General features: G+C 41.5%; 2 protein-coding genes across 3 annotated transcripts; one reads left to right on the top strand and one right to left on the bottom strand.

The window, feature by feature from the left end:
- Positions 1-570: 570 nt before the first annotated feature.
- Positions 571-4,254, top strand: MANSC4 (MANSC domain containing 4). The gene is made up of 3 exons (XM_063155825.1): positions 571-814; positions 2,191-2,325; positions 3,220-4,254. The coding sequence occupies exons 1-3, from the start codon at positions 571-573 to the stop codon at positions 3,894-3,896; spliced, it is 1,056 nt and encodes a 351-aa protein (XP_063011895.1). The 3' UTR covers positions 3,897-4,254.
- Positions 4,255-7,296: 3,042 nt separating this feature from the next.
- MRPS35 (mitochondrial ribosomal protein S35) lies at positions 7,297-21,172 on the bottom strand. Of its 2 annotated transcripts, none has more exons than XM_063153976.1 (8): positions 20,973-21,172; positions 19,472-19,515; positions 18,485-18,652; positions 18,033-18,093; positions 16,940-17,079; positions 16,101-16,210; positions 15,550-15,619; positions 7,297-7,732 (listed from the first exon to the last, which is right to left on the bottom strand). In XM_063153976.1, the coding sequence occupies exons 1-8, from the start codon at positions 21,160-21,162 to the stop codon at positions 7,460-7,462; spliced, it is 1,056 nt and encodes a 351-aa protein (XP_063010046.1). In that variant the 5' UTR covers positions 21,163-21,172; the 3' UTR covers positions 7,297-7,459. The 2 variants fall into 2 exon arrangements, with proteins under 2 accessions (XP_063010046.1, XP_063010047.1); XM_063153977.1 differs by having other exon boundaries at positions 21,007-21,130.
- Between the last annotated feature and the right edge of the window lie 342 nt (positions 21,173-21,514).

The raw sequence follows: 21,514 nt of genomic DNA, 5'->3' as shown, positions 1-21,514 counted from the left end.
CCAGCCCTCCCCAGTCATAGAGAGTTCATCTGGTTCTAGATCTTTGCAAATAAAATTTTATTGTTCTTGCAATCAAAATAGTGTAGGAAAGGGAACAGATCTCAAATTTCTGCAGTCACCAGATAACTACAAGTGTTCAAATCCTAGACAGAGCTGTTTCATTTTAGTGAGTATAACAGTGTTCCTGAACAAAATGAGGTGGAAGAAGGTGCTGAGCTTGCAGTTTTTCACCAAATCTCAAGGCTGTCTGCATGGCTTGCTCTGAGGACAACAGACACAAAGAAGGGACCACAGAAACGAGTTCTCTGACTGACTAAAGACAGCCTGTCCCTTTTGTGTCTCAAACCCACCTCCAAATAATTAAGTTAGAGAACAGCAATAATAACTCTTTACAATCTTGTGCAGCTCATTAAATGTCTGCTCTCTTTCAGCAGCCGCCCGGACAGCACCATGGGCATTGTGTGGAGGAGCCCATGCCCCTGGCAGCATCCCCAGATTTCCAGGGATGCTCTCTGCAGTGCGGGCGCAGCGCTGGGGCAGAGCGCGGCTCCCTGAGGCCCTGCAGGGGCCATGGCCGTGCTGCTGGCGGCGGCACAAGCGCTGCTGCTGCTGCTGCTGGGGCTCCTGGGGCTGCCCGGGCTCCCCCAGCGCCTCTGCTCGCCCACCGCCTTCTACAAGAACTGCTGGATCCGGCGCTTCCCGGGGCTGCTGCTGGACCTGCGGGAGTCGCGGCGCCGGGGAGCGCGGCTGCTGCGCGGCTACGCCGAAACCTCGTCCCAGCAGTGCAGCAGGAGCTGCTGCCTCCTGAGCAACGGTGAGTGCTGGTTGGCAGCGCCCTGGCACGCACTGAACCCCCATTTTGGGTAATGTTTATATAAACAGCTTGAAGAAGAAACAGAGAGGGTGGAAGGAGGCAGGCAAGCAGAGGCGCATTGCAACTGTTGTCCCATGGAAAGGAAATTGATAATCGGTGTTTTTTTCAGAAGACTACACTAGGAACACACTAAAATCTTAGGCTCTGCTTTGCAACTTTAGGTCTTTGTTACAAAGCTTATAATAGCAATATTAAGAGAGTAACTTAGTTGGCAATGCCAGCATTAAGAGAGTAACTCTTCAGTATTCATCCCCATCTATGGGGCATCCCCATCTATATTACAGAAAACAAGCAGTGACAGTGATTCCAGCAGCATTCTGTTCCTGCAGGATGGCATCAGACTAGGACATGGTGAGAGGGAGAGTGGAGGGGACACACAGTGTGTCCTTCACTGAAATACAAATTTCCCTCTTATTCTGTGTTTATACCATGCAAACCAGGTAATACTAAAGTTATAGCAACAAATAATAGCAGTTATTCAGCTGGCTGCCCCTTTTCTCAGGCTCAGAGTAAAAAATAAACAAAATCATTCTTTGTCCTAAGCCTTGTACTTTGTCTGTATCACATTGCACTTGTGCTCTACAGGAGTGTATTTTAGAAGGATACATGAATTGCATGTTTGTAGTGCCTAAATTTTTAAAACTCTCCAGACTGGAAAGGGGTTGGGATATGGTTTTGGAGGATGAAAGTGAGGTGCCAGTTACTAAAAAAAGTCAATATAAATTTAGATTATATTTTGAATTATGAGCAAAAATATGACCTTCACAACCTGACAGTGACATAAATAACATCCAGCAGCAATCTTGCGAAGAGTCAAATTCTGTCTTAAATAATGTGAGGTGGGAAAAATACATACATTTTAGCAAGGTTGTTCCTGTCTCGAAAACAAGCTTTTTCTCATATCCCCCCACATGGGACTGGATACTTACAGAGATAATAAATGGTAACTTGAAATCTCCTTTTTATAATCACATATAGTCAAACAAAATTTGTTACTATCTTAACTAAAGCAGAGACATTAGAGGGCATTTCAAAGGGCTTTAAATGAGTTAATATTTAATGAGATACAGAAGTAGAACTCATATGGCTGTTCTAGTCCAGATGTAAAATAAGAATATAAGTTCTCTTTTGACTGTATGCTCAATTAGTTTATATGAGAGTTTATAATGAGAGAACCAACGGGAGGAGGATCTGGTCTCTACTTCCACAGGATCTAGGCAAATATATTGAACTTCTGATGTTAAATAACATCATAACATGCAAAATGCAATGGTCATTCCGCTGAGAAGCTCACCTTTGTTCTTTATGGGTTCCAGTCTCCTGCAATCTAGCAGTGTTCTACCATGGAGCCATTCATGGGAACAGGAACTGCCTGCACATGTCTTGCCCAGCTTTGGAAAGCTGCATTCTAAAGGCTGGAGTTGATGTCATTTTGTACAACATCACAACAGGTAATTAGGCATTTCATTTATAAAGCTGAAAACAGCAGTTCTGGGAAATGTTAAAATGATACCAGGTCAGCTGCTGTGCTAAATGATCTCCTGAAGTAACACACAACACTAAAAACAGATGAAGACTTATTTCCTTTTTCATCCATTTTCATATGCCTGCTTCTGAAAATAATTCCCCGCTTTCTTCCACTCAATGAGAAAGGAGCTTGAAGATATACCCTGCTCTCAAGATTCATGCTCTGAGTACCTCATCAGTGCTGTCCTTGGCCAAAATATCCTCCCAGCTCTGAGAGAGGAGGCTGCCACTGCTCCATGTCCCCAGACCCAAGCAGTAACAAAGTTGAATATTTATTTTCATTAGGCAAATGCCCTGTGAGCACAGAGGTAACACAGACAAACACATAAAGCAAACACACCAACGCAGGGAGCACCAAAAGCCTCATCCTGCTTTTTGTGTTAGTGAAAATATATAAATATGTGTAGATACACACACACATATATACAATGCAAAGTCCCCTGGCAGCTGGGCTGAGATGCTCTCAGGGTGCCCAGTCTGGACCCCAGACTCAACACCCCAGGGATGTTTGAGCCCCCAGGGTGCAGCCTCCCTCCAGTTGCTGGTGCAGACTCTCACACACACAGAGCTTTCCTGGATTTTCATACCCTCACTACCCTTTCCTCACCTTTGGTTCCTTCCCTAAGCATCCCATAGTAAGTCATGTGCAATCCCAAAATGCACGTCCCTTGCATCCCATAAGGTGTCCCATAACCCAAGGCAGTGACACCTCCAATCCAAAAGGGATTATTTAGGCTCCCTGCCCTGCCTCTCTCTCCATTTTTGTGGGTGTGCAGACAAGCTTTTATCAATAAACTAACATTATCCTATTTCCATAGGGATTGATCCAGATCTTCTCATTTTTGAGAAACTGAAATCCCAAGAAACAAATGCCTACTCCTCAGCAAGTAAATCTGAGAGGCAGCACAGCACAAAGACCCCTGACGGGGGAAGATGCCAACATCACAACGGCACCACGTCAGGTTCTCCTCTGCTCCAAGCTCCTCCTGCTGCCACGAGCCATGGCTTACCAGCAAACACTCCCAGCCCCAGCTGGAGCCTGACAGTGCAGAGAACTGAAGGTGCTGCCTATGCCAGGGCACAAACCTCCCCAGCAGCCATTGATCTTGCTGAGAGGACAAGCAGCAGGTCAGTCATCACCAGCTCAGCCAAGAGTGCACACTCAGCTTTGAGCCCCAGGCCTGCCCAGGAGTTATCCCACGTGCCCACCCGTCCTCACCTGAACAGCAGCAAGCAGCACCTCAATGAAACCAAAGGCTACAGTGGGAGGAATTCCACATCAGACAATGAGGCAGCAGCCTGGGAAGCTGCAGCTTTGGGGGTCTGGCTGATTCCTGTTGTCCTGTGCTCCTCTCTCCTCTGCCTGTGCTGTTGCACTGTTGCCCTCACAGCCGGGCGCTGCAGCTACAGGAGGGGTCACTACAAACCTGTAAGGACAAGAACAACCATGTCCAGACAGCTCATAAAACATACTCCTGGCAGAGGTAATCTGTGAATCAACATCCTGGCTCTGAAACAAACAGGATTTAAAAAATGCACCCCATACACCAGCTTATTTCTCTCACAGAAGCAGTGATAACTTAGTTCAGAATATTTTGGTTATTATTTAATTCTCAGCAGATGAAACACAACTCCTGTCTCTTTGGGTAGGAAACACCCACTCATAGCTCCAACTGTTTGAAGCTTTTTGGTTCATAATCTGATGCAGATTAATGCCTGACAAACACTTTAACACTTTCCCCCAGGTTCAGTGCAGCTGCAATGTTAGCATGTCTGTGTGGCAGAGAATTATTTAACTGGATGAGAAATCCCGCTATAGTTATTTTTGTACTTGTCTATCTGCTACCAAATGAATAAACATCCCATGTAATGCAGGAATACACAGGTGACTTATGAAATGGTCTTTTTGTTTGAAATGGTCAAAATGTATTGTATTTGCAGGGTGCCCCATGGCAGGAAGGAATGATGGATCTGACTCCATGTTCTTAGAAGGCTAATTTATTATTTTATGATACTATATTATAATAAATACTATACTAAACTACACTAAAGAATACAGAAAGGATACTTACAGAACGCTAAAAAGATGATTATGAAACTCGTGACTCTTTCCTTGACACAACTGGCCAGTGAGTGAAAACAATTCACATGAAATTAATGAAGCAATCACCTGTTGGTAAACAATGTCCAAACACATTCCAAAGGAGCAAAACACAGGAGAAGCAAATCAGATAATTATTGTTTTCCTTTTTCTCTGAGGCTTCTCAGCTTCCCAAGAGAAGAATCCTTGGCAAAGGGATTTTTCCAGAAGATAGGACTGTGACAAAAATGATCCTATTTTCTGCCAAAGAAAGGCTAAAAGAAACCTGCCTGAAAACAGGGGGAAAAAAATGTCCACTCTCAGGAATGTTTATATGGGGCATAAAAGGAAAGTTCCCACAGGTGTGCACAGGGGGATGCACACCTCATTTACATTGTAATGTACATGACACATTAATAAGTGACCAGTGCTAAAGATGTGTTTATTATTGTGCTGCAGAGCTGCTTTAACCTATAAATCTCTTAATCTCTAACTCTTCAGTTTTAAAACTTCAGCACAGGCTTCCAGAGAGATGGAGGATGATGCAGTATTCTACAGTAAAATAGAGATGTGTAGTTTACTTTTTAAAAATATGTGCTGTATTTTATATTCTTGAGGTTGGGAAGGCTCCCACTGGAGTTAAGATCCCAGTGTTCCAGGTATTCTGCACAGTCACAGAGAAATACTGTCACCTTCAAACACAAACAGTTTAGAGGGAGAAGCAGAAAAACAGAGAGGAACATTCAAGAGCTCAAAATAGCATCCAAGCTGCCTTTTGTCCTGCCCACTGCATTACACAAGTTCTGTACTGTAATCACAAGTGTAAGTTTGAGTTTTATCCCAACATTGCTCTTGGCCAGTAGGCATCACCTGTTTTTGGGAGAGACACTTGGTGCTCAGGAGAGTCACCTTAAATCCTGCTTGTGTTACTTGAAACATTTATAGGATGTATGTAAGCTAGATTTGAACACTTCAGAGAGAGCTGGACATGCCTGTGCATTTTAGGTTTTCCATCAATTAGCTGTGAAGCTAATGAAAAAGTCAGTTTCCCTTGCTGTGCTGTTCTTTCTACCAGAAAGAACATTTCTTTCTACATTATTATTATTTATAAGGTCAAATTGTTGTTTCAGCCATGACTCCCAGAGTTCTGCTTAGGTCCATTCTGTGAAAAGCAAAGGAAAATTGGGATGTCCTCTGCTGCAGAGGATTTTCTCAGATGCTCACATGTCCTGGATACAGAAGGACAGCTTTGTGGAGAAAAGCAAACTTACAGGATTTGGGGTTTCTTAAGGCATTTCAGGGCCTCACTCCTGCCAGCCCTGGACACACCACTGGCTCCCCAGGCTGGTTCCTAGGGCAGCCCTTGTGCAGGCACTGACAAAGCTAATTAAGGAAACATTTCTCCTGTGCACATACTAGAAACAAACTGCCTCTGGAACAGAGCCAGGCACAACTTCAGGCCCCATTCTCTTGAGTCAAACTGCACTTACTTCCTCCGTTGTTCTGGTTTGATGGCTGTTCAGAGATTTGGAATTATACAGATATTCCCATTTCAAATGGGATTTTAAACATTGCCCTTATTGTCCCTGGATATAGGATAACAGCTGACACTTTCCCCACATTAAGCTTCTGCTAAAATTTTACATTAATACACATCCACAAGGAAGGACTACTAAAGAACCAGGTCAGCCAGTGCAAAATTTGGATTATAGAACATTTTCAGTCTTTGTACAGCTCTGGCAAATTCTCATAGAAATTAAAATGCTGCATTAAACTTAGTCTCTCACCATATGAAAACAATCCTGACCGAAGAAGAATCCTTCCTAAACTGACAGTGTTTTGGCAGTGGGAGCAGATGCACTCCTTGGCTGTATGTACACACAGAGCACAGTAAGAAATTCTAGCAGGGAGTGAGTCCAGCACACAGAATGCTGCAGGAATCAATTCCCCTCAGCTTTCAATATCTTTTTTCTTACACTGCTTCTGCTCAAAGAGCTGCTGGCATGGACAGCTCTTTTATAGGTATGCAGAATCTGTAACTCCCTCTGCCCCTTCTAGAGAATGACTTTCTCTCTAAGTGGAAATCTTACTAAGCCAGGAAGGTAGAATAAAGCAAGATTTATTTATCCTTTCAAGGTTTGGTAGGGGTTTTTTTCCCTTAATTGTGAAAAGACAATAAAATTGTGATTCCAGAGTTTTAAATCAATTACAAATTATCAAATGTAACATAAATATCCATATCATCCTTTCTCTGTGCTACATAGGATGCTACAAACTTTTTTTTCTTTCCTTGAAGCCTGGGTACATTCAACAGAGAAGTCAGCAGGCCTGAGGGTAACAAGGCTCAGTCCATTTCTATTTAGTTACAAACTCACCTCACCAACTCTCATCATTCTTCCTGTCCCAGGTACTCTGGGATCTTCTCAACAACTGCTGCTTCACTTTCCCATTACCATCCCATTTTCCACCTTATTTTACTCCATTATTTTAAAGACAGGTGCTTTTACATAGGATATTTGTTTGCCCTCACAATAACTGAGAACCTAAACCGTCCAGAGTGCTTCAACACCTCTCCAAGTCAGATTCTTAGGCAACATTATCCTTATTTTACACATAGGCAAAAATCTGAATGGCATTTGAAAAGCATTTAGAGCTCCTAATTTTCAGACTTTTAATTAATGGAACTAGAAGTATTAACTAATTTCATTAGTTTTGACATTGTTGCTCTAGGTTAAATGCCCAAAGTGTGAGAAATCAGAATGTGATTAAGCAGAGGACTGATCATGCTAACAAAACACAGAATAAAACATTCAAGTTACCAGTATGAATCCAAACATACTTTATTCAAAAGACAAGATTCATGGACAGGACTTAACTCATCATCAACTTTTTGGCTCAAGTTCTGAATAATTATACATCCATATCATCAGAAATATTAACACAGAAGTTGAATATCTCTGTAATGAGATCTGCTCTTCTCATGCTTGTATATTCAGTAGTTTCTTCACAGATTCCTTGTACTGAGATATGTTACTTTCTGTTTCACCTTCATTTTTAAGAGCAATGACTGAGTTTCTGTAATTCTTAACCACCTCAGATGCCAGCAGCTCCTCCTTAGTGACATTACTGACATTCTCTGAGGCTTTTATTCGAAGCAGGGTGTCCAAGGCATTTTTCTGAGACTGACTGTTTTCCCAGATATACTCTTCCATGTCTTCCTCAGACTTCTCACTCTCCCACTTCTCAGTTTTCTGAAAGAAAAAGCACAACCTTACAAACTACCCAGGACTGAAACAAAGCAACAATAATTTGAAGAAATTGATCTCTCATTGCAATTCCCTTTAAATAAAAACTGCATTCATGGTGGAAGATATTTCCTCCTTGTAACTCAAGCCTGTATGAGCAGGATGAACTCCTTTCTCCCACCCACCAGGTTCTTTCTGTATCTGGCAGATACAACTGGCTGAGTCAGAGTGGGAGAAAAAGCTTATGGACTGTACATAATGAGTAACTAAAAACCTTGCAAAGTAGTTATTTTAAAGAGCCCTCAGCACTGCAGTTCTGGAAGCAGAAGTATGTCTCTGGCACAGAGTTCTGGTCTGGCTGCACTGGCTGGTGGGGGAAAGTGAGACAGTAACGAGTAACCCATGAAGTGATTCATGAAGAAAAGCACCACCAACAAATCCATTTCTTCTTCCTGCAAAATACATTGCTCAACAGAATCTCTATCCACAAGGTGCTGATCTTTACCCAACCAGTGCTGCAAAATCAGACAGGATCACAAGTAGAGCACTGACAGAAGACACCATCCCAGTGCTTGTAAATACACTTATTCTGTATCAATTCTGTCTTTCAGTATGTCTCCAGAAAGCCTTGAAAGAATCTTTAAGGAATATTTCAAATGCTGTTCTTATTGTACTTTGATAAATACAGATGCTTCAGTGATATATCTGCATTTTTATATATTTCCACTTTTATATATTGCAGGCTGTATATTTGAGTATTTATAATTATTTAGTACTCTACTGATGTAACCAATATGTCATACCTTTATATTACCTCATCTATGTAAGAATCACAATTTGAAGTATTTTGGGTTTAGGTTTGCTATTCATGTTTTTCTTACCACTGTTACAAAATCATGCCTAAATAAAACTTGCATTTCTCTGGAAATATATTCAAAGAAACCTTATAGTAAAGCCTTTATATCACACTGATTTTGTCTTTTGTAAAATCACTTGCCCAAAAAGGGCTCTTCAGTAAATTTTTAGCTGTGCTATGCACAACTAAAAAAAAAAAATCTTGCAAGTCAGTGTAGGAGGGTTTTTTTATTGTTGTTCAGGGTATATTTTGTTTGGGAAGGGTAAGGAGGAGTGTGTGTGCTGGTATTTTCATTTGTTTATTTAAAGGTTATTCTTTCCACTAAGGATCAAGGCTGCTGCAGTCAAGCCACAGTATTCAATAACCTTTAATTAAGCCCCAAGATTTTTTTCACCCTGCAACTCTTGTGTGCTTGGATTCCTCCATCTGAATTTAAAACAGTTTCCCAACTGCTGTGTCCTGCACCTGGTAAATGGCATCTCTTGTCTTTTGAGTCTGAGTCCAAATGTTTAGTCAGAAGCAGCAATCCACACTGCTCAGAGGTTCATATGACTGACATTAAACCCTGGACACAATAAAGCACAGGAGTAAAAGGACCTCACTCAATTTCTGGAGGGGAAAAACAGGAACAAAAGGACATCCTGTAGCCCTGTACTGCTGAAACATTAATGGAACAAGTGGGCACAGTGAAGTGTTCCTTGTCTGTTTGACAAACCCTGCAACCCAGGGTGGAGATTTAGAGTTTTATATTAACAGCATCATCCTGCTTTACACATCCCCTGGTTACCTGCAGAGTGGCTATCCAAGACATTTTTTCCCCTGAACTCCAACAGAATTTCCAATCCAAAGCCTCTCTCACAGGGATAGGGTTTCTCAGGGGTAAGGGAATATGGGTATCACTGCTGGTCACTCCCTGGACCAAACTCATGCCTGAAGTTCAAACAAAAGACCCCTGTGAGGCTTTTAAACACTTCTAAGTCACAGCAGAAACAACAAGGACTAATGACAGTATTACATTTATCTCTCCAGGAATATCCTTCTCTGTACACAGCAACTCAGAGGATTCTGGAGATGCATGCTGATAAACAGATTAAGATTTCCCTACTTACTGAGCATTACAAAGCAAGATTTTAAAGCAACTGTTGAGTATTTCTTTCTTGGAATCTTTCCCAGCAGAATGATGTTGTCAGCATGGATTTTAAAATAAAATCTTGACTGTGTGGTGGGAGGTGAGGGGGAAGGCAGGAAGGGATTTGACAGTAGGGGGAGATTTCCAAATCCATTAGTTTTTGCAAACTGTATCCAGTGAAACTTTGATATCTTTTCAACAGAATTTACTGCAAGAGAAAAGTGACTGTAGGATTATACAGGCAATTGGAAGCATACTCTAGGTAGACAAGCACCATGAAGCTTGAACAGTGGAAATGTTACACAAAATGTTGCAGTCTCAGTTTAAAGTGTTATGAATAAAACTAATAAGGACAATTAAATAAAGCTCAAAAGTTAGGTCTTTATCACTCAAATTTTATTAGTTGAATTATTTTTGTCCCCTGCAGACTTAACATGTTAGTGAACATGTTCCAAACTGTTCACCAGTTTTAAAATTGCAGTCTTAAAAATGAGAATAAAAGTGTGAGAAGTGGAATCCAAGTGTGATATTGCATATTGTTTTTCTAGAATGCCCAAATTTGTGAACCAGTTTAAAATAAGAATTCACTAAAAATGGTTTCCTCATTCTATCACACCTAAGACAGAATCTCAGTATTATCCAGATTGGCTAAAGATGAACTCAGCTGATACTTTCAACCTTTTCCTCTTAAAAAACTTACAATAAGAATAAAAAAAAACCCAAATCAAAACACCAGAAAACAATTTTTCCATATAAAGTCAAAGATCTAAACCTATGACTAAAGAGGCATAAAAGGTTATTTTTTCACTTCCTAATGCAAAGATAAAGAATTATTTTTTCAATGTCATAAACATAGTAAGAATTTGTTTCTAAGCAAATTTTTAGCTACAGTTTAAGCCAGTCTTTTGGGAGATTTACAAACCTTTACAGTGCTGAATCTGAATTCTGAAAGAGTATGAATGCTAAAATAGACTTTGGACAGTGAAGTTGCTTTTTGCATGTAAGCCATTAACAAAAGGCTTCTCTTTATATGGTACCTTAAAGTGCAGAAGAAAGGGAAGAATTTGGGATCTCTTAAGCAGGCATTTCACCATCAATGTGCTTGGGGTTTTTTCTGCCTGTGTAACTTGCACAATTTTCTTGCTGCAGTGATACAGAGGCTTAAAATTTTCAGTTCCCTGATCTTCCTTTTGGGAAAAAAAATTTAACTAAAATTCCTCTAGTGGCACACAGAAATCTTGAGGGCAATTAAAAGCATGACTCATGTTGCTTAATTTTCTTGTCAATGGTTTGAACAGTTAAATATTTAATGCTGTTTAGCAAAGACCAGGTATTTTAAAAGGATTATTTTTGAAGGGAAGCAAAGTTCCTTAAATGCCAAGTCAAATTTCAAACTCTGTATAGCCTGGAATAAATACACCTATACCTTTGTATTGCATTGAAATAAAAGATGCTCTGTGATACAATAATCTTAGATTTTCACCTAATAAATAACAGCTATGCTAACATTTTCCAAGTTTCTGGGAACTTTCAGTCCTAAGAGGAGTTGCCAAAACAATTATGTGCTTATCTCTTTGGATATAATACACTTTGATCTGTACTACCTAATTAATTAACAACTTAGAAATCTCAACAGAAGTTTGTAGAAAGGCAAAACCTATTTGAATTATATGAGATTGGATACAGAAATTGTAATTGCTTGGTGATGTGGAATAAGTTAAAATCCATTCTTCTGAATAAGGAGAACTGTATTTTTGAGGGCACAGCAATGGCACAGGACAGGTAGGACCTCTAGAGGGTCAAGGGAAAATCAAGAGAAGTTATCAGGATAAAAATTGCAGTGAGGTACAAATGCATAACACAAAAGGAGAACAAGCAGAGAAACAAAAACAGAACTCTGCCCTAAAGACTAATACTACATAAGAGATGCTGCCATAATTAATGATGCTCTCAAGTCTAGTCTCTGTCTCTGTAACTAACTCAGGAAAGTTGCCATCAGTCTCTTCAAAACTAAGGACAATATCTAATTTCCCTAGGCTGGAGTAGCTGCATGCATTTTCTGGAAAATCCAGGTTTCTGAAAGGGTCATTTGTAAGGTATTTACCTACCTCACTTTGTTTTTAGAAGGCTGACCAGATAAGATTCTGATCTCATCAAGACAGATCAGTGATATTAAAAATCCAAGATGATTTTCTGTTCAGTTTATTAATGTCTATGCCCCACGAGACTTTGTTTCACTCCAACATAGACTGAAAACTGAACAGCCTCAAAAATTGGATTTATGCATCAAAAAGAGCCTTGTTCCTCCAGCAACAACAAACATGGAGCTAAGCACAAAGTATTACAAAAAGCTTACTACAGTCAGAAATATTACAAAGACAATTCCTAATTCAACCTTTTTGATGAAATGCTCATCCTTTTTGGTTCCAAGAGGTACAAAAAAAGTGTAACCTTGTAACCTTCTTCTACTAGTATACACATATCCTGTCGGGAAACCTCCTTCCTTTGATTTTAAATGTTTGAACTCAGAGAATATGGATAAAGCCACTTAAGCTTTACCTTTTCTGGCTCCCATTACTGATGAGGATTTTCTCAGCTGATTCTGGAGAGCAGGCAATGCAATCCATGGTTCAAAACAAAGGACACATTCCAACATTCAGAGATCAGCCTCACCTCAGCCTCAGTCTGCATAACTTAAACCACGCTGAGAGAGAAGCCTGCTCTAGGAAGGGAGGGCACAGTGACACCACCCTTCATTGTTCTAAGGTCCCCAAGTCAGGAGCTTCACCCTGAACATCTTCAGTGATGCTAAAAGTGCCCAGGGAGCCTCAGCAAGACTTGAGCGCCCCCTCCACCTGCCACTGCAACTCTACAACCCCCATGCCATAACATCCTGAGTGTTCCTAACATGAGCTTTGGAATCCTAACTAGCCAGAGACCTGCTTAGGTTTCAGCAGTGGACTCATATCCTTTCCACATATTTTAGGCTGAATTACAAGGTTAACTCCCACTATGAAACTGTAAAATTCTGCTGTTACCAAGTATTACCGGCATGACCTGAAGTGGCAAAAATTATGTTTATGTGGAATGGCTTAAAATTACTTTAGTTAAAAAAAAAAAAATGAAGATGAAGCCTAAAGAAAAGCTGTATGGTAGATTTGAGTGTTATCATCAGTGGTCATGTAAAAATACCCATTCAGCATGCAAACACAGCCACTGCATCCCACCAGTGCCTTGCCACTGAAACTCTAAAAAGAAATGCAAAAGTAGTTCCCCTGAAATTCAATCAAGCTGTACAGCTGCAGGGTTGATAAACTTTAGTTAAGCCTCCAGTGCCATGCTGTCTGCCCATTCTTCATTTTTTTCCTACCCTCACCTTTCTGTTTCTTACTGTAAAAAGCAGTGGAGAATAGAAAATCCAGGACAACTTTTTAGTAATCTTTTAAGATCCCAGCTTAGCAAGGCTGAATCAAGATCCTTCACTATCCCTCATCCTGTGTATGTTGAAACAGCACATGGAATTGGAGCAATAAAAATTTTATTCCTCCTAATGTTTTTCCTTACTGGAAAATTGACTTTGTGCTGCATTTGCTTCTCATTCCTACTTTCAACTCCTGACAGAATTGGACTTTTGAGTGATTAACAATTAATCCAAGCTGTGTGAAGAAATCCATCCATGATCCTTTCAACCACTCGAGGGCAGCAAACTCTAACTCTTTAAAAACCACTTGAACCATAAACACACATCCAGGTTTGGAGTGATGTTACAGCATTCAAACAGGACCAGCATTTGAACGCAGCAAAAATGCAACTGGTTAAGCTGCTGATTAATAATCCATTAATATGGCTCATTCTTTCACTGAATAATTTAATCCAGGCACAGTCCTAGGGGATAATTTGGAAGGAATCACAGAAGTACAAAGAAAAAAAATTAAATTCTTACTAATTGGAGCAATTCAGCCATCTAATATATTCTGAAAACTAAAAAACACAAATATCTGTGTTTAATTAAGCAGACAACTAGCAAACAGGAAGCAAAACGTCTCCAAGTATTTTAGAATGAGAAAATAAATGAACATTCTTAGGTTTTGAAGATTTTTAAGACTGTTTTAAAATAAGTGAACTCATGGGTCTGATACTGCATTTGTAACTGTAATAAAAGGATGATGCATTCCTGGCAACTAAAATACAATTACACTTGAAATTCCATTTCCTGATGTATATCTGCATATAGCATTTCCCCCTATGCATGCTTCCAACTGACAAAATGCAGTAATCCAGATATTAACATAAATCATAGGAGTTCTGTCACATTTAAAGAGATCATGGGCAAAGTTTTCCGGCTTGAGGGCAGAAGTTACATGGATCCAGCTTTCCTTCACTCAGCAGGAATGGAACACTGCTCTCATATTTTGATTCAATTCCATCAGCCACATGCATTAACAGTGTGGCACTACTCTGCTGGGAAAGTCATCAAATCCTACAATTAGTTCTGCAAACAGGACTGATGTTACTGCCAAAATGGAAGGCCAGGCCCTGTCCATCCCCCTCCAATATTAAAGTTAATGTAAATGAAAATAAACCACACGCTGTTTGCTCATGGTTTACAAAATGGATCCAAACTATCTTTCAGCAAGTTATTAAAAAGCATTATCCCTGATCAGGGGGGAAAAAAACATGCCACAAAATAAAACATGTCACACAAAATAAAATCCCATGTCTCAGGAAACCATTAATTTTTCATGGGAATCAAAGACAATTACAAGTGATTGACAAACTCATCCAATATTAACGTGGAGGATGAAAGGTAATAAAAGTGCAAGAGACTTGTGCATATTCAATACACACTGAACACTCCCATATCAATATTGCATAGCCCTGTCTGCCAGCACTAATTAAAGCTGGAGCCCAGCACAGCCATGGTGTTTGTCTGAAGTTATTAAAGTGAGCACTGTCTAGCTTCCTTGTCATTGCTTAATACTGGAAACTAGCTGCCATTAATTTAAGATTTGTAATGCAACGTGATGCTGTTGGGGAGAAAAACATCCACGAGTACTTGAAATCTACAGCAAATGTTATCTTTCACCACCAATTTAATTTGATGCACTCTAAAATTACAAAATTATCCTTCAAGGCAAGTGCCACTGAAAAAGAAATATATCTCATCCTCTTTAGGATGTTCTTAACATCAGCACTGCAGTGATCAAAATCAAGAACAATTTATAAAAAATGCTAAATGCAGACATTTCCTACTCTAGAACAACTGAAAACAGTAAATATGAGTTTTAGCAGTGGATAAGGTACAACTTCTGTAAGAGTGACATATGGAGATGGTGAAGGCTTTGTCTGTCTCAAACAATGGGATAATCACATGGGACATTTGAACAAAGCTCAGTCATCCAGAACATTACTATGGATTTCCAACAACAACAATTTCAGTTCAGACTGCTCACTTGTTTTCTGTAAAAAATGCCTGTAAAATTGTTGAAGGGCACCAACACAACCACAAAAACACAGCAAACAAATGTGAAGAATTCCCTGTGAATGGAACATCTGTAGTCAGAATGTGGGAAGGCTGCCCCTTTTCTGAGCAAGAGAGAGCTTGAGACAAGGTATGTGAGAGAGCATTTAAGAAGAACACTTCCAAATGACAGCCAAAGTTTACTGCAGCCCAGGAAGAGCTCAAGAAAAGACATATTCTAATTAACAGACAGGAGTTTGGAATCCTGCAAAATGTTCTCTTGGTTGAATTTGAAGAAAAGTGAGTTGGAACAGAAGGTCATTTACTTTAAAATATGACAGAGAGCACATTTAGAGAGTCCACACACAACTGCTTACCCAGGATTCGTGGTACAGAACTGTGAGCAGGTGCATGCCATAATCATAGTTCTGCCTTCTTAGGGGACACCTGGAAATGCAGAAACATTTTTCTGAACAAAAGGTTAAAATCTACCATCAAACTTTGTACTGTGTAATGTAGGGAATCTAAGGAAATGTGTGGTTGATTCCTGTGTACTTCTCAATTACACACAACCAAGAATAATATCACGGAAGCTTGAGTAATAAGAACACAGGAGAATGGGCAGCTGCAAGGCAGCAGGAAAATATTGTATACCTTGTATACAATACCCAAGGATTTACAAATCTTCTGGAGACATTAGAAACTTCTTTGCCCCCTGTGCCAAAGTGAAATCCAACATACATTAAGTCTGAACTCTTTTAAAATGTGTTTTTAACAGTTAATAACAGGAGAAGTGTTAATTAAGTGCCATTTTAGCCTTAAATTATAATAATTCACCAAGACAATAACTGTTATTACTGGAAGACACCCAGTCCTTTCTCAGCTGTTGGCATTGCTACAATATTTTTGTGTCCTTCTGGCAGCTCACCTGTCTGTTGTAATTGTGAGCACATCTGTCTCCTGACAGTACCGCTCTCCCACGAGCTTAATCAGCTTCTTCTTTGCATGGTCATCCAAATTCAGGTTGGAAAGTTTAACCTTCAAGAAAAGGAGAAAACAACTTTAATTCCTTGGAAAATCCACACTTTGAACTCTGGAAGCACTTGAGACAGGCAGATCTTCTATCAAGGTGAGCTATTCAGGATGCATATTCAGGATGCAATTTATACCTGCATAGTATAACTTCCAGAGATGGTTTAAAAAGCTGATTTAGTGCTGGTTTGTAGAGGAATTTTTAGCAGACAGCCTTTCTCATCTTAGCTGCCAGGCCTTCCCCAATCTTCCACTGCATTTGATGGCAGAGATGCTTAGGAAGAAGAACTTGCCATCTTCCTGCCTTGGGATAAATCAGGATGGGGAATCAAACCAGTACAGAGTTGCAAACTAAAGGGCCTGAACATGGGATGGTGGACAAGACAATGAGTTCTAAAATTCTGGAATTCTGTAGGTGTGGAACAGTTCATAATTTGCAGAATTTCTTCAGACAGTATCACATTGAAGTCATAAGACAAAAATAATGTGAGTATTCAAACAATTTATACCTGCATAGAATCCCCACATCCCCACTATGCCTTACAAGTCCCAAGGCCAGTGAATATGAATGGACACATTTGGTGAGGAACACACAGATGTACTCACTTGTGTGTGATTTTGAGTTCCCTCCATTTCTCTCATTTCCTTACAGAAGATCACACTGGCATGTTTGGAAAAGAAACCCAAGCATTGAGGGGTTTGAAGCAAAGGCTGTTTACCAAAACTACCACTTACTCTTAAGGTCACCACTCTTGCTTTGGGATTCCGAATAGAAGTCCCTGAAGAAACATAATCTACTGTTTCAACTTCAATGGGAAAATGCTGCTCACATTTCTCATCACTGTCCAGAGCACTTGGCCATTCAGTGCAGAAATCTGTACAATAAAGAGAAAAACACTCATTGTATTATCTGTATGTTATATACCTGTAGCTTTGGTATATTTGGCTGGGTTTTTTTTTTCTTTCAAATGAATTAAAATACATGTTTTTAAAATTACTAGTCTGAGAAACCATACTCATATAGCTAACAGCAGTGTTTCTGCTAGACTTGTTCCTGTATTGCCTTGTCTGTTTTTGGCTTCCCCAAAAAAGGATACAGCACTGCAGCTGCAGTCTCACAACTGCCAAACAGGATCACAGAATGGTTTGGGTTGGAAGTGACCCTCCTGCTTTGGGGATTTTTTACGAGATCCAGCTGCTCAAAGCCCTATCCAACCTGAGCTTGAACACTTCCAGGATGGGGAATCCACAGGTTCACTGGCAAGCTCTTACAGTGTCTCACAAAACAGGCTTCCTTTGCCTGAGTTCATCAGGCTCCCCTCACAGTTTTTCTGGGTGGAAGGATGCTCCTGGACTCCAGCAGACCATGTGTCTCCCCAGCAGACCCTGCTCTCACAGAGGGTCTCACATTAAAAGCTCTTTGGTCATTAAATGCAGCCCATAATGGCTACTGACTGAAGCCTGCTCAATCAGAGAGTTCTCTGAGAACTGAGTCACACTCATCACTCACCTTCTGGAAAGCACTGAACTATCAACTCATCAGTTCAAGCAAGGTCTCGTGCAAAAGTAACATTTCAGTCTTACTCTTGTGCTGGCAACCTCCTGAGGCTTATCTGCCACCACCTGGATGACTCCTGGCAGCAGCAGGAAGGCAGACAGTCCCAGCCACAGCCAGCTGAATAACCAGCTCCACAAGTGTACCATGCCTGATCTACATCACACACAGTCACATCTTGCTTTGTCTGAAAACTTCCAGAGATGGTTTAAAAAGAAAAAACCAACCAACTAAACAAACAAACAAACAAAACCCCTTAACCTCCCCTCTCACCTTTGAGAGCAGCACAGTGCTTCTTAATTGCAGGAGGAGTAAGATGCAAAAAATTGGGGATCTGAAACAGACACATTAAGAGTTACCAAAATAATAGCTTTTTGTCCGATCAGAAGTAAATGGGCATTACTGAAATTTGATTACACTTCTCACATTTGCTAAGGCAGTATAACATGCTTAAGGAAATATTCATTTAAGCAGACTCTTCCTAAGTCTGATTTAGGGAAAGATTTGAATCTCTGACAAAAGTCACAGGCATGATCACTCTAAAAAGTCTCCTGATATAATTCACTTGTTAATTAACTTTATATTTGTTCCCACTTAGAAACTTGAGAGGATTATAACACTTAATAGCAGAAAGCAGTCTCCAAAACAAATAATCCAATCAAAGCAGTGCAGCCTTAGTGAACAGTGACTTTAAACGTGACCCCCAGCCATGGCACATGTTTCACCTTGATAAGCTCTAGGTTGCCTTCTTTTGATGGAGGCACTCCTCTCTTCACTGGGTAGCCCATTCTGATGGGGAGAGGCACAGAGGCAGGTTTGAAGGAAGCTGCTGTTGGGTACACACTGCTCCAGTCCTGATCCACAGCCATCCTCTCTGTCCTGGGGGGTGCAGCCTGTTCAAGGGAAAAGGGGACAGGAGATATGTGGAATATACCACAAGGCAGGATCAACACATCAAACAATGATTTCAAGAACCAATTCCCACAGCTGGACATTTCAAGACACCTTTACAGCCAAAGTTAGTGCTGATTTGTAAAGGAATTTTTAGCAGAGAGCCTTTCCCAATCTTCCACTGCATTTGATGGCAGAGATGCCTCTGAAGAATAACTTGCCATCTTCCTGCCTTGGGATAAATCAGGAGGGGGAATCAAACCGGTACAGAGTTGCAAACTCTATTTCCTAAAGGGCCTGAACATGTGGTGAGGGACAAGACCATGAGTTCTAAAATTCTGGAATTCTGTAGGTGTGGAATAGTTCATAATTAATAATGCTGAAATTTCTTGCCATAGAAATTCCAGTGTAGGGACAATGTACCAGTACATTGCAGAAATAGCTTATACCCTCCAAAAACTGACCAGCATTTCAGCCAAATGCTCTTAGAAATAGAAAAGTTTTGTGCCAGAAAGCAAGCACCACAAATCCTGTAAACTCAGCCTGAAAACAACATTGACATGTCTGGGTTATTGGAAATGCCACTTTTAAGATACTTTTCAGACCTGCACTCCCTGGTGTCAGTGCAAGTTAACCATCAGCTCAGTGTATATTTTTGATAACACAGACTGAAAAGATTACAGAAGGCAGGTGCTGGCCTGGAATGCTCCCAGGGGATTGTTCCACCAGGATTTGACTGCAGAAGGGGCTGCTGGGCAAACTGACACAACACACAGAAAATTCTCCCAACACGTGAGCTGCCTGTAAATTTCAGTACTCACTGATCTTACAAACTGTGGTGTCCTGCCTCTTCTCCTTACTGAGCCTGAAAGAAGGAAAAACAGAAGAGATTAACAAAAAGACATTTTAAAAATAAATTATTTACAGTTTTGAGAGCAAAAAATGTAGGATAATTCTGTATGGGTTTTTTTAGTTTTGTGACAATATCCAGTAATGCTCCCCAATCTTTACATGGAAGAAGGGGAAGATCAGATACTCAGTAGTAAAGATTACCAATCAATTTTGTAAAAGATAAGATAAAAAAGAACTTGGAGGACAAAAACGAAGGACAAAAATGAAGAACATTTCTGCCTTCATTCCTATGCTCCCTTTCCCCTTTCCCACACAGCAGTCACAAATCACTCTACACCAGCAGCACAAAATGGATAAATTTAAGAGTTCCCATTTCCAAAGTAATGTGCCATGGCTCCATCCTTTCCTTCTGACAGCTCAGCTTCACACCCTCCTCTCTGCCACTTTGCAGCACAACTAACCCTGCATGAACAGTTCAGACATTGGATTGTTTCTCTTCTAGAACTGGGAGTGGGGAACACCTTAATCCTGCTCCCTGGGCACTTCCAGAGAAAGTGGAACGGGAAGTGAAAGAGTTTAATCCATTTCAGGTCTGGGATTCTCCTGGCTCTACTTTATAGCTCACTGATTTCACCTGGAGCTGCGGTGAGGGATCCCTAGGGATGCATTAAGTCTCCAAATACCAAACTAAACACTGATTTTTGCATGCCTGTCTTCATTTCCTCCTCCACCTCAAACTCTAAAACACTTCCAAACCCCACTGTCCAAAAACCACACCAGAATATAATGTGGCCTCAGACATACAAAGGTGAACCTGATGACAATTATTTTCAAGAGTCTGGTTTGAATTCAGAGGTTTCATCGATTGTACATATTTACCATAAAGCAATGACTGAGATTTAAGAAAGGATGTTTGGGTTTTTTTATACCATTCATCTTACAACCCTACCCCATAAAAACTTGTGGATTTCACATGTTAATTGTTTCCCTTATCTGAGAACTTTATGTCTCTTCATCCTTTTCTTGCTATTAAAATCTTAAACCGAACGATACGTCTGTTCAGGGTGGTGCAAGAGATAATATTCGGATAATATTATTATCTGAATATTATCTTTATCCCTCGACCTACCTTTTTCGTGGTGTTTTCACACACACATCACAACGACTTTACTATATCTGTTAAAAACATATGTAATTTCAGGCCAGGACACGACACCTTCTGCTACTACAGCGTCACCGGACATCACTCAGAGGCGCTCTCAGCGACCTGCCGAGCTCCAGATGCCCACCGGGAAAAGCCAGACCCACCGCTCCCACTGGCACAGGCCAGGCACGACCCCAAAGGCTTCCCAGGAGCACACACAGCGATGAAATTCCCCTTGGGCACAACCTAACACAGGCACCGCCCGGTGCAGCCCTGCCCGCCATGCCGGCGGTGCAGCCCGACCGCCCCGGGCACGCCGCGCTCACCTTCCCGAGCCTGCGGCCCTTCCCTGCCGCTCACCGCGGGCGCCGACGACAAAGCGGCGCGTCCCCATCGAGGGGTGGCTGGAACCCCGCTGGCAGCCCGGGACAGCAGAGCCTGGGACAGCAGAGCCTGGGACAGCAGAGCCCCGCCGCTCAGCCCGGCCCGGCAGCACCGCCCGGCCCGCGCCGCCATCGCAGCTCCGCCGCGCTCCTCCCGCGGCCCCGCCCGGCGCGACGGCGGCCGGCTAGGGTCCGGCCCCACACGGGCGAACGCGGCAGCGCCGCCCTCGTGGAGCGCTATAGGGCCCGCTCTGTCCCGGGAGGAGCCGCAGGCGGCCCGGACACTGTCCCTGAGGGCTGCTGTGGGGCTCTGAGCTGGGAATATCCCGGGTGGAAAACGTGTCCTGGCCCTGCACAGACACCCCGTCAATCCCTGCACAGACACCCCAACAATCCCTGCACAGACACCCCAACAGTCCCACCGTGTGCATCCCTGAGAGCGGTGTCCAAACGCTCCCGCAGCTCTGGCAGCCTTGGGGCTGTGA

Source organism: Melospiza melodia, chromosome 4 (assembly GCF_035770615.1).
Source record: "Melospiza melodia melodia isolate bMelMel2 chromosome 4, bMelMel2.pri, whole genome shotgun sequence".
NCBI classification, from domain to species: Eukaryota; Metazoa; Chordata; class Aves; order Passeriformes; family Passerellidae; genus Melospiza; species Melospiza melodia.
This window is presented reverse-complemented; position numbering and strand designations above follow the sequence as displayed.

Excerpts from the sequence above, each read along its gene's own strand:
- MANSC4 (XM_063155825.1), top strand. The coding sequence starts at position 571 with ATGGCCGTGCTGCTGGCGGCGGCACAAGCGCTGCTGCTGCTGCTGCTG. Across the intron at positions 815-2,190 it reads CTGCTGCCTCCTGAGCAACG|TCTCCTGCAATCTAGCAGTG; the intron begins GTGAGTGCTGGT and ends TATGGGTTCCAG. Across the intron at positions 2,326-3,219 it reads TTTGTACAACATCACAACAG|GGATTGATCCAGATCTTCTC; the intron begins GTAATTAGGCAT and ends CTATTTCCATAG.
- MRPS35 (XM_063153976.1), bottom strand. The coding sequence starts at position 21,162 with ATGGCGGCGCGGGCCGGGCGGTGCTGCCGGGCCGGGCTGAGCGGCGGG. Across the intron at positions 18,653-19,471 it reads CACCACAGTTTGTAAGATCA|GCTGCACCCCCCAGGACAGA; the intron begins GTGAGTACTGAA and ends TCCCTTGAACAG. Across the intron at positions 17,080-18,032 it reads GCACTGTGCTGCTCTCAAAG|ATTTCTGCACTGAATGGCCA; the intron begins GTGAGAGGGGAG and ends TTTATTGTACAG.